This window comes from Nomascus leucogenys, unplaced genomic scaffold (genome assembly GCF_006542625.1).
Source record: "Nomascus leucogenys isolate Asia unplaced genomic scaffold, Asia_NLE_v1 000523F_271578_qpd_obj, whole genome shotgun sequence".
In the NCBI taxonomy this organism is placed as follows: domain Eukaryota; kingdom Metazoa; phylum Chordata; class Mammalia; order Primates; family Hylobatidae; genus Nomascus; species Nomascus leucogenys.
Genome location: NW_022097213.1, coordinates 70,145 through 82,834, shown reverse-complemented (window position 1 = coordinate 82,834; position 12,690 = coordinate 70,145). Strand labels below are relative to the sequence as shown.

General features: G+C 36.3%; 1 protein-coding gene across 1 annotated transcript in view; it reads left to right on the top strand.

Annotated features, from left to right (window-relative positions):
- The window catches only part of LOC115834200 (dynamin-like 120 kDa protein, mitochondrial), a gene marked incomplete at its 3' end in the record, with an annotated part of 43,683 nt that overhangs the window by 23,255 nt on the left and 7,738 nt on the right, over positions 1-12,690 (top strand). The window contains 10 exon segments of the mRNA XM_030808963.1: positions 4,209-4,289; positions 4,419-4,493; positions 4,820-4,891; positions 4,975-5,074; positions 5,422-5,552; positions 7,000-7,072; positions 7,175-7,247; positions 8,503-8,618; positions 9,508-9,572; positions 10,240-10,316. Coding sequence (XP_030664823.1) covers positions 4,209-4,289; positions 4,419-4,493; positions 4,820-4,891; positions 4,975-5,074; positions 5,422-5,552; positions 7,000-7,072; positions 7,175-7,247; positions 8,503-8,618; positions 9,508-9,572; positions 10,240-10,316 — 863 coding nt within the window.

Here is a 12,690-nt window from a genome sequence, read left to right as displayed (position 1 = left end):
AATGTGAAAATAAAATATAAAAACTGTTCTTAGAGTTATTTCTAAACAGTACTAACATCAGAATCGTCTCAATCATCAGAATGTCTGTTTTTTAAAAGTCAGATTTATCAAATTAATCTTCGGCCAACAACTTTTTGAGAATGATGTAAACATCATACATAGGAATTCTGCATTTTCTAGGATTTGACATTTTCAACTATTGAAAATTACTGTATTTTGTAAATGGTCATACCGTTACTAAAAACAGAATGCTTGAAATAGAATGATGTCTTTTGTTTCCAAAGTCAGTATACTAGAGCTATGTGAAAATAATCATAAAAGCGAGATATTTTACGGCAGAGTTATGTTTGGGGCAAATGCTGCAGCTGCAAGCACTGCTGGCAAATATTGTCAGAGCAAGTGGGAAAAGGGTTAAAGATGTTTATATGCCGATTATAATGATCTAAGAAAGGGAGGGAAATGATGCAAGGGAGAGGGAAAATTGCAAGAGCAAAGTTACCGAGGTGAAGGAGCTTGTGACTTGGTGTACTAGTCCATATCTAGGAGCACTGACAATTTCTCCATGGTCACAGGAAGAAGGTATGGGGCTGCAGAGTCTTTCATTGAACAGATACTGACAGAATGCTTAATATGTACTAGCAGCATTCTAGGCAATATGTTGGTAAACAGCAACAACAAAGAAGATCCTTGCCATAATGGACGGTATGTTCTAGTAGAGGGAGACAGACAATAGATAATAAATATAATACATAACTGTATAGTATGTTAGAAGGCAATAGTGTTGTACAAAAAGAAAAAGCAGAACCAGGCAAGGAGAATGGGGGTGCCCCAGAGTATTCATAGATTGCATTGATAAGGTGGCATTTGAACCAAGATTTGCAGAAAGTGAGGGAGTAGTCCTGAGGATATCCTGTGTTCAGCAAGGAGAATAGCTGATGCAAAGCCTCTGAGGTGGTTGTGCGGCTGTCGTGTTCAAGGAACAACACAGAGGCCTGTGTGGTCAGGTCGGGGTGAAGAGCTAGCCATGGTCGGGGCAAATGATGACGTTAGAGGAATAATGAAGAGCAGGGAGGAACAGATCAATAAGGCCTTATAGGCCATTGTACAGACCTCCGTTTTATTTTAAGTAATATGGAGAGCCAGTGCAGGATTTCGAGCAAAGTAACAACAGTGCCTTTTAAAAGGCTGCTCTTTTGAAAATAGTTGTAGCCAAGATGTAGAACCAGGGAGTCCAGGCTACTGGAGTATCCAGGTGATACTTGGGCTAGGGAAGTAGCAGTGAAAGTGGTAAGAAATGGATAGATTACAAATGTATTTTAAAGGTAGAATTAACAGGATTTCTTGACAGGTTTGATATGGAGAGGGGAGAGAAGAAAAGCAATGGGGAGAAAGAGAGAGAGTGTCAATCATCAATGATGGCTCCAGGGTCTTTAGCCTGAACAAATTAAAGGATGTAGTTTGCATGGAAGTCTGTCAGTGGATCAGGTTTGGGGGAAGAAGATCAGGAGTTCCATTTTGGACTTGCTGAGTGGTGATAACAAGCAGTTGGGTATGCAAGTTTAGACAGACGTCTGGGCCAGAGACATGTATTTAGGAGTCATGATCAACTATCTAAAAGTAGTATTTAAAGTCATGATCTTACTGGAGAAGATCTTCAAGGGAGTGAGTAGAGAGAAGACACAGAAGCAAGCAGTATATTCTGGGCACTCTGAACATTAAGATGTTGAGGGAAGAGAAAATAACAAAGGAATGTGTGAAGGCCCAACCAGTATAGTAAGAGGCAAAGCAGAGCAGGGCAGTGCGCTCAAAGTCAGGTAAACAAAAAGAAAATATGGAGGAGGAGGGAGTGCTCAGTGAGGTCACATGCTGCTGATCCATCAAGGAAGGCGAACATAGAAACCAGTCATTGAATTCACCAGTGGAGGCAAGAAAGGGGAACGTGTGGAAGTTTCCTTCTGATTGCTTCTGCTTACTCAGTGAAATACTAAGCCAGATGATCAGCTGTTAATTAGAAAGGAGAAGAGATTAAAGACTGAGGCAGGAAGAACAAGCGAAGTCTTTTAACAGATTGTGGTGACTCTAGGAGTGAATCAGTGGTGAAAGTCAAGTGATATTAGGATTACTGAGTTGGACTGAAGTCCCTTTCAGTTCTGTCGACATAAATTTTAAATGAATCATTATGATTGTGTTTTGTTTTTTTCATGTTCAGCTGGTGGGGGTAGGTGTAGAATAATGGGAAGATTGAAATTACCAAGAATTATGGCAAGAATAGTGGGAGAAAGACAGTGAGGCTGATGCTGAAATCTTCAAGAAATGAAATCTGTTTACAAGTGCAACAGGATATGGGCAGCCTAGTGTGATTCATCCAGATTGCACTTTCGTGGGTCTAGCTATGGATTGAATCGTGTTATGGGTTACTAGTTCTGTGTGTGGTACTGTGTGCATGTACCAGACTTTACATATCCATTTTACTATCGATGGGAATTTGGGGTACATCTAACCTAGAGATAAAAACAAAATGAACCTCAGACTACACCTCATATCCTGTTCAATAATCAGTTGTAAAAACATGGGAAAGAAACCTACCTTTTACATTGTTACTAGCACCCTAATTGTAGAAGCTGTGGATGATACTTCAAGAAGGAATTAATTAACACCCTGGCAGGCAGGGTGTGAACAGGTTTCCTTGAAACAGATGAGGCTGGTCTCGTTCCGGTTTGTCATTAGTCCCTTACTGTTTACTAGAGCTTCTCCTTGACCAACCCTGAATTCCAGTTTTTTGTTTCCCCAGAGCAGTGAAAGTGCCAACATCCCAGCTTAGCATTTTAACCTCCTTAGCAGCTTCTTTCTGCTTGGTTTCTTAATATGTGAAAGCTGTGAAAGGAAACTGTGCACAGGATGTTGGGTTTTGTTTTGGAGGTTTATTTCTGCAGTTCATTTTTCTTTGGGATTGTGGCACCTTAAGACGTGACTGCTTGATAACTCGGAATTCCAATCTTGTCTACTCAACCCAGTGAAACTGCTATACATTTTAAGTTTTTCTCTTGGGCCTTTGCCATGTGCTACAAATCAGCAAATCCTCTGATGGAAATAGCTGAACAGCTTTCAAAGAGCTGTTTCTTGTTTTTTAATTTAGCCTGTTTAGCTAATCTCAGTAGAAGGAATTGTATTTTTAAAGTAAAATGACTAGAGAGAAGCTAGAAAAGTGTCAATTAGGCGTTTAGAAGTTCTTGTGAAACCACTGACTGTTAATATACATTGCTATAACATTTCTTGGCTGGGCGCGGTGGCTCATGCCTGTAATCCCAGCACTTTGGGAGGCTGAGGAGGGTGCATCACCTGAGGTCAAGAGTTCAAGACCAGCCTGGCCAACATGGCGAAACCCTGTCTCTACTAAAAATACAAAAAACTAGCCAGGCGTGATGGCGGGCATCTGTAATCCCAGCTACTCGGGAGGCTGAGGCAGGAGAATCACTTGAAACCGGGAAGTGGAGGTTGCAGTGAGCCGAGATCACGCCACTGCACTCCAGCCTGGGCGACAGAATGAGACTCCGTCTCAAAACAAACAAAAAAAACAAACAAAACAAAATTTCTTACCCAAATATCACTCCTTGAGTGAAGCCTGTCATAGCTCCCTTATCATCAGTTCCATTCTCTTCTGTGGCACCCTAGGTTTTGTCACTCTCTTCTATTATGTCTGTGTCTATTTCTCCCAGCATGTAATGAGGTCTAAAACCGGGACAGTCAGCTCTGTGTTTCCCCACCTGCAACACCTGATGCATAGTTCACTCTCTATAGAGGTTGAATGAATGAATTGTCCTTTACCTAAATTCATCTTTGAGGTTAAATGCAAGGTTTTCTTTTAGTGTTTCAAGTTTTAGAGAGATGATTTTGGGCTTAGTGCTGTGTATAGCATTGACTGGGGAAAGAAAGAGGCAGCAGCATTTTAGGTCATAAGCGATATAAAGGAACCAGCATTCTTGTTGGGAAATCACAACATGTATGACATATATACAAACAATACAAATACAAAATTATTGTCGTCTCAGAACTACCATGTTGACAGCTTCAGGGGGTGCACCAGCAGTAGTGTGAAGGGACTCTTGGATTTGTGCAATGCAGTCGCCCTGTCTAGACCACATAAGGGCTGTGGGAATTAATATTACTTATAAATACATCATTACATCTCAGTTTTCTATTACTATCAGGTGACTCTCAGTGAAGGTCCTCACCATGTGGCCCTATTTAAAGATAGTTCTCGGGAGTTTGATCTTACCAAAGAAGAAGATGTAAGTAAAGTTCATCTAAGGTTGCTATGTGTAATTTTATAACCCGGATGAGCTTATAAAAGACAGTGAAAGAATATTTGTGAATTAAGATTTTCTTAGATTTTCTTAGGATTTTGTGTTTTCCATTAGCTTGCAGCATTAAGACATGAAATAGAACTTCGAATGAGGAAAAATGTGAAAGAAGGCTGTACCGTTAGCCCTGAGGTAAGGGCTGCAATTCATTTCAGTCACATTTTATGGAAATTAAATGTTTATGATTTCAAATAAATCATAATCTTGGTATTGATGTTTAGATTGCTGCTGTTCCAAGATATGTAGAGCTTTTTAAAAAAAATTCCAAATAATGTATCATTTTGTGGGTAATTTTCCAGAATAATTACTTTTAGGATCAGAGAAAGAATACCATTTTTGTGAACATCTTATCTGAATGGATGAGATATAGAATTTTCAGAATGTATTTCACCAAAAAAAATTCTTAACAAATTCCCCCCAAAATTTAGCATTATTTTATTTTTATTTTTCCTGAGTAGACCATATCCTTAAATGTAAAAGGCCCTGGACTACAGAGGATGGTGCTTGTTGACTTACCAGGTGTGATTAATGTAAGTATATACAAAACATGTATTTTATTTTATTCCTATTGTGTGAAGCATTTATAATGACATTTAAAACCTTTTTCTTTAAGACTGTGACATCAGGCATGGCTCCTGACACAAAGGAAACTATTTTCAGTATCAGCAAAGCTTACATGCAGAATCCTAATGCCATCATACTATGTATTCAAGGTAAATCATATCGAAAGATTTTAATGTACTGATATGTTTTCTTCTTTAGCAATCCAAGCTTTGCATTAAATAGTTTGTGTTATGTAAACATACAAGATAAATGCACTTTTGCCTTCTCTTCGTATTCATTTTATTAGTAAATTAAATTAAAGTTGAAATTATTTTGATAAATTTTACATAAGCATCATTGAAATTTTTATTGGCTAGGATTTCTTTTTAGTAAATAACGTAAATGTATTAAAATCTTTCTTGCTATAATGTAGACACAGGGGTATACTTTGTGCTAAGTTTTAAAAGTCTACTTTACAGCTTAAAATTCCACAGTGTCATTTTTTTATTTTCTTCAGATGGATCTGTGGATGCTGAACGCAGTATTGTTACAGACTTGGTCAGTCAAATGGACCCTCATGGAAGGAGAACCATATTCGTTTTGACTAAAGTAGACCTGGCAGAGAAAAATGTAGCCAGTCCAAGCAGGGTGAGGTCAAATTTTTTGTTGAGAGAATAGATTCTTTGTAAAAGCTCCAGCTGTGATAGGGATTTGTTATTTAAAAAAAAAAAAAAAAGAACACCTTACAACTAAGATTTATTACAATGAAAGGATAAAGCAAATCACAAAAGGAAATGGTACATGATATGAAAGTCTGAAGGAAACCAGGCTCACGTTTCCACTAGTTCACTCCCGGTAGACTCACACAGGGCACATTTAATTCCTCCAGCAACAAGCTGCTTGTTAGAGACTCAGCTCCTAAGGTTTTCATTGGAGGTTAGTCGTTTCGGCATCCTCATGGACCAAAATTATTTCATACTCCCAAAGGGAAAGCATATGTTACAATTAAACCACATTACTTGAGTAGTGAGCCACTGTTATATAGGGAGAGGTTTATATCAGTGTAGGGAACTGTTTACCAGTTAAGTTTTCAGATACCAGCCAAAGGCAGGCAGGCCTTTTTAAGGATAGTAGTCTCAGGCCTGCTGTGTTAACCCTTTTCTAGGTAGCCACCATAACCTCTGCTCTGCCTTCTTTTTAAGGGTAAGGCCTGCCATGGTATTGATGGTTCTGACATGGAGAAGGGGAGAAGTGAGGTAGAAACAAATTTCTGTGGTCTCCTCCCCATCTTTCTTCATTCCTTTCATTTCTTTCAACTCTAGGATAGTGAGTTTATATTTCTTCTGAGATGCAACTGAAGCTTATTTCAGTCCTTTTTGTATAAAAGAGTCAGCATTAGCTTAGGTGTAACTTGTCTTAAAGGAGGGATTCTCATCCCATTATTAATCTGAATGGGCTTCAGGGGGTAGAAACTCTAACATATGTGAAAGGTCTCTGTGCAAATATGCATTTTTCTGGGTACATAGTCTATGGTTTTTTTTTTTTTTTTTATCACGTTTAGAAATGGATTTTTGATTCTAAAAGGGTTGAGAATCAGTGAATCCAAATATTAAAGAAGAAGGTGGCAGGGGAGGAAGGAGTAAAAGAAGACAATCCAGCTTGGTTAGAATTTAGATATTTGAAGAGAGTATGGAAAAATAATAATAGCTACCATTTATTGAGTGCTTCATGCCTGGCACTGTATCATATTGTCCCATAATCTCACCAACCTTTTTGAAAAAAATTAAGTTGTTTACTTAAGGTCGCATAACTGCTAGGCAGCAGAGCAGGAATTCAAACTAAGGTCTGTCTGACTTTAAAGAACTACACATCATTCCAGGTTTTCGATATGTGTGTTTTAATAATACATTTTCAATATAGTAAAATTAAGTGTATTTTTTTCAAATAGCAATGGAAAAACATTTTAAATGCTTTTGTGCAGATTTATTTAACTATATACATGTATAGCATTATTTTACTTTCTAAATTGTATATTATGCTTTTAAAACTTATGTAAACTATATCTCACATTAATTTTTCCCACTTTTAAAAATAGATTCAGCAGATAATTGAAGGAAAGCTCTTCCCAATGAAAGCTTTAGGTTATTTTGCTGTTGTAACAGGAAAAGGTATGCAAAGATGGATTATAATAACTTATTTTTAGTTTATGTTGTTTTCAAATAATAAAGAGTAATTTTGTTGGTGAAAATTTGACCATCATTCTTCCCCAGGGAACAGCTCTGAAAGCATTGAAGCTATAAGAGAATATGAAGAAGAGTTTTTTCAGAATTCAAAGCTCCTGAAGTAGGTATCTTGTTAAAACGTTTAAACATTTTACAGTAGGAGAGTAGCTTAAATCGAACTGTTTTCACTTAAAAGATCAGGTTTTATAACCATTAGTTTAACATCGGATTTCTAGGATTTTTCCCAAATAGTGAACTGTATCTAATAAACAAGTCCTTAGCTACTTTTTGACAGAATTGAGAGCAGTTTATCACATGGTACAATACATACTGGCATGCTTCCTTGGATGTGGGCACCAAAAGACAACATAGATATCTGCCTCTTACTTTATTTTACTTATAAAGTGGTTTTAGAAAATTGACACTTTCACTTTTAAATATGTGTACATATTTCTCTTACAGTATTAGGGAAGGTTGGAGTGGGGTTGTCAAAGAAGTATCCCTAGACAGATATTGACAGGAGATAAGATAAGCAAAAAGAGCTAAAGGCCAGTTGTATTACTGTATACTAAAACTTTATATGTCGAGTTTCTGGAAATAGAAAAGTGTGTTTGTTCCTAGGTTAGTATGGTAAGTCAAGATAGTTCTTGCAAACCATAATCTTACATGCTTTGGGAGTGCGCTGACAACACGTAGAACTGTGCTGTCTAATGTGGTATCACTAGTTTTGTGTAGTTATTAAAGTTTAAATTAGTTGGAATTAAATTAATTTTTGGAAGATGGCTTTCTTCATGTTCTTTTTAAAGGCATGGTGGCTCATGCCTGTAATCCCAGTACTTTCAGAGGCCAAGGCGGGCAGATCACTCGAGGTCAGGAGTTTGAGACCAGTCTGTCCAACATGGTGAAACCCCAGCTCTACTAAAAATAAAAAAAAAAATTAGCTGGGCATGGCGGTGGGCACCTGTAACCCCAGCTACTCAGGAGGGAGAATCGCTTGAACCCCGAGGGGGTTGGGGGCAGAAGTTGTAGTGACCCAAGATCACGCCACTGCACTCCAGCCTGGACGACAGTGCGAGATTCCAGCTCAAAAAAATAATAATAATAAAATATAACATTAAATTTAAATTAGTTAAAATTCAATAAAATTAAAAATACAGTTCCTCAGTTAAACTAGCCACACATTTCAAGGGCTCAGTAATCCAGTGTGCCAGTAGCTACCATATTGGAATGTTTTCCCTCATCACATAAATTTTGATTAAACAGCGCTGGTATAAAAGGTAAGAGTGGCTGTTAGCAAGCACATTCACAGACTTGGTGGTAGTGTTGTCCTTTTTGTCATTTTAATATAGTTTAGCTCTTGTTATTTTTTTTAATAGGACAAGCATGCTAAAGGCACACCAAGTGACTACAAGAAATTTAAGCCTTGCAGTATCAGACTGCTTTTGGAAAATGGTACGAGAGTCCGTTGAACAACAGGCTGATAGTTTCAAAGGTAAGTTGGAGTTTTTAAAGAAGCAAGCAAATTAAGACATTTTATTAGCTGGCAACCTTGAGCATCCATATGATTCTATACTACTTTCCTTTAACAGTTGCTTGGTAGTTCATTTACAATTAGACAATATCTGGAAAATAGAAGAATACAAACCTTCAGTTGTTATACAAGAACAAGATTTTTCCTTTCAGAGGAAACATCTCTAGGAACACATTTGCAGAGTTCAAACAGATGAGAACGTTTGCTAGTGCTTGGAAGTACACAATAAACTATAGAGACTTCAGATTCACCCTGTTAAGGGCGAAGAGAGCAGATGTATTGGGAAGCAGAGCCCTCTGGACTTTATTTACGTGGTACCCTTTCCTGAATCCCACACTTTCCTGCTCAGTGTCTTTTATCTGAAGAGAATATATTTGCTTTCTCTTTTCCCATATGTAAATCCTACCTGATCCTACCTATTTATCCCAGTTAGTCCCTCTGCAACCTTGTATAACTTTTATTTCCATTTTACAGAAGAGAGAACAGAAGACAATAACTTACCCAAATAACTTATCCAGTGTCACACAGCATGGGTAATAGGCCCGGGATTTGGCTGTTGGTGGTACAACTGCAGAGTCCATTCTCTCAGCAGCTCTATGGTACTAAACTACTTCAGCTGTGTGCTAATGGATTTAACATGGAGAAACTAGAATCAGGGAGAATAGTTTTGAAAGCTATTGCAAAAATGAAATTCTGACATGTTGAGATCCCAGAGTATTAAGGGGTCATAGAAGTTCAGTTAATTCACTCTCAGAAATTCAGTTAATACAAAGGATATGTATTTTAACCACTTTAACCACTACATCTGGAAAGGAGAGTCATCAAACTTGAACTTTTCCTTCTTCCTCAGCAACACGTTTTAACCTTGAAACTGAATGGAAGAATAACTATCCTCGCCTGCGGGAACTTGACCAGGTAATATTTGGATACTCATGTATTTTGTATATATCTTAATTTAATGTTGTGTGCTAACTAAATTTATGTTGAGAGAAACATCTGATAAGCTAAATTACTTTGGTTTTGACTGTAACTACTAATTTGTAAGAATACATCTCTAGGAGCAGTTATCTCTTACAATAATTTAAATTATTTATTATATAAGATTAAAAATGGATTATAAGATGTCAGAACAAGTGTTGAAAGTGTTTTCTGAGAAGGTAATGAATATGCTTTAAAGGTTTTGTAGAATTCGTGTATTCATGTAATTTAGTGGGAATTAAACATTGTTTTTCCTTGATTTTAAAATCCCCATTAGTTAATAAAACACACCATTAATATACAGTTACTGATGTACTAAATTAATACGTATTGATGCTTTCACGTAACGTGAACAAGTGTTATGTGAAAAACTGCATTCAAAATTGAGAAGGTAGATATTAATGTCAGTTTCTTTGTCCTTATCTGGATAATGGCATTCCTAAAAAAAAACACTGGAAGTGCATTTTTGCTAGTCATGTATATTTAAACCCAAATTCAGCCTAGTAGCCTGTCAAAAACCTCCCTTTGGTTATCTCTGAAAATCATGATGGGGTAAATTTACTGTCTTACGGAAATCTTACTTACTTGTATTTATATTGCCTAGAATGAACTATTTGAAAAAGCTAAAAATGAAATCCTTGATGAAGTTATCAGTCTGAGCCAGGTTACACCAAAACATTGGTAAGTATTTGATATTAGTCTCTTTTCTGAAAGACTTTACTATACAGGTTATAATGAAATGCTAAAACTTAGATTGATAAAGCAGTGATTTATTGTGGCCTTGGCTCATAGGCAAAAACGTAATAGTGTATTTTTTTGGCAATATCTAACTACTTTTGTAGTCTAACCAGTTGAATTTCTGGAAGATGACTTTCTTCATAATCTTTTTAAATCTTGATTTTCTTTGCCTTTTCTTTATCTATACTTAATAAATACATAATCATGATTTCTGTAAAATCATTTGGGCAAAAGTTTCGTCAAATTGTACTTTAGGTAAATATCAACCTGTCAAAATTGGTTTATAAAGGGAGGTTAGTATATATGTTCAGGTTCTCCATTCTCAGTAAGAACAGTTAGTGCTTTCTGTAACATGTGGTTGATATGTTGTATCCAAATCACATTTTGAACTTAATGCTATTAATACTTGAAATTTTTAAAAATAGCAAGTAAATGCACCTTTTTGAAAAATTTTTATGTTAATCTTTTCTAAGGCAAACTATTACCTTCAGTTTATATTTTATGTAAGTTTGGCCATTCCTAAATTCAGTGGAATGAGACACAGTAAAACAAGCTATGTATAAATAGCCTTGACATTTTTGTAGTCACATGTTAATTAAAAAATTCCTCATGCAGAAATTATCTTTCTAATGAAGACTGTGGTATTTTTAAGAATTTATTTTTAGAGCAGAACTATCCTCACTGCCTTTCATTGTAAATATTTTCTGTACCTAGTCTATTCACTCAGTTAAAGGTTATCAAAAGTGAGCATAGATAGTAGTATCTGGTCTGTACATTTGAATTCAACATCACTAGTTTCCTCATTTCCGTCGTTTCTTCCTCAGTGGTGAAACCTCTTCTGTCTTCAAGTAGTCCGCATTTGCCTGTTTTTAATCTCCATTCCTTATCCAAAAAAAGAGATCTAATTTTATCTATTCTTGTTGATTAATCAAACATTGTTATGACACAACTTATGTTTGTTTATTTTTATCTTAGCCCAGTTCCATGGCTTTGTGTCAGTCAGCTTTGAAGTTTACAAAGAGATATATAGGTTTACAGATTGAATATAATACTAGTTGCCTTGCTAGGTTGTATGAGGGTATTTAATGTATATAAAAGTGATATGTAAACTGTAACAACTAATAATGCTGTTTATGGGGAGAAAATGTGGTCCTTCTATAAATTAATTTTTGGTATCATCAAATGGAAAGGTTAGTTTTGTTTGGACAGAGCAACCCTGAAATCAAAGTATTTCTTCACTAAAGTGAGCCTTGAAGATAAATGTAATTTATTTAATACAAAGGTAACTGAAGAGAATTGTGAAGGGACAGTGAACGCATACCACCAGATTGCCCATTGAAAAGGCAAGGGTCAGAACTAGGACATCTGGCTGCTAGAGATTGATTTGTGTAAACTGCTGGATCATATATGATTCTCTGTTTTTTTCAGACTGTAGAGGCTGAAAAAATGTTATGTTAACACAAATATAAATCAGAACAGCAGGTCCAAGCCTTAGCTGTTCATACCATATTGAATTCAAGTGCGTTACACCCCAGATATTTTCCAAATATTTTATTATTGTGACATGGTTGATGTTCTCTTGAAGTTTTTATTGGTATCTTTTTGCTGAATAATCCTATGTGATATTTTACGACAGTGCCTAAAATGTTTACATTTATTTAAGTCATAAGACTGTTTGATCTATATTTGGTTATCTGGAAAGTGTTAAAAGCATTTTATGTCATAACATGACAGTTTGTTATTTACTTGTAGACATTCCACTGTCCTTCAGTTAAGTTTTAGGAAGGTTATTAGGGGTATAGATTTGACATATAATACATTATAGTAGGAAATAGGCTCTCAGCATTTTTACACTGTGCCTGGTTTTCAAGAAGGAATCACTGACATTCAGAAGGAGATATCTAGATATCATTAACATCATGTGACCATCAATGTAGACATATCTTTTCTTGAAGGATAGCTGGCTAGCTTCACAGAAATACATTTTTTCTGAAAATGTTACTATGGTACATTTTTAGAAATTCTCGGACTTCAGAAATCAAAGATTTGCAATATCATAATTTGAAATTTAAAACATGAATAAGTGTTAAGGCAGAGGCAGGAATATGGTAAGAGCCAGGAGATGAGAACAAGAAAGGCGACACAGGTAGCTGTGTCCTGTGGCTTTAACATAAATGGGGGCAAGAGGCAGGAGATAAAACAGTAGATGTAAGCAAAATATTGGGTTAATTAGCCATATTCAGAAGCTTAGCATGTATTCCATAAGCAGTGGGGGGAGGGTGGTCACTGAAGAGGATTAGGTCGGGTTTGCATTTTA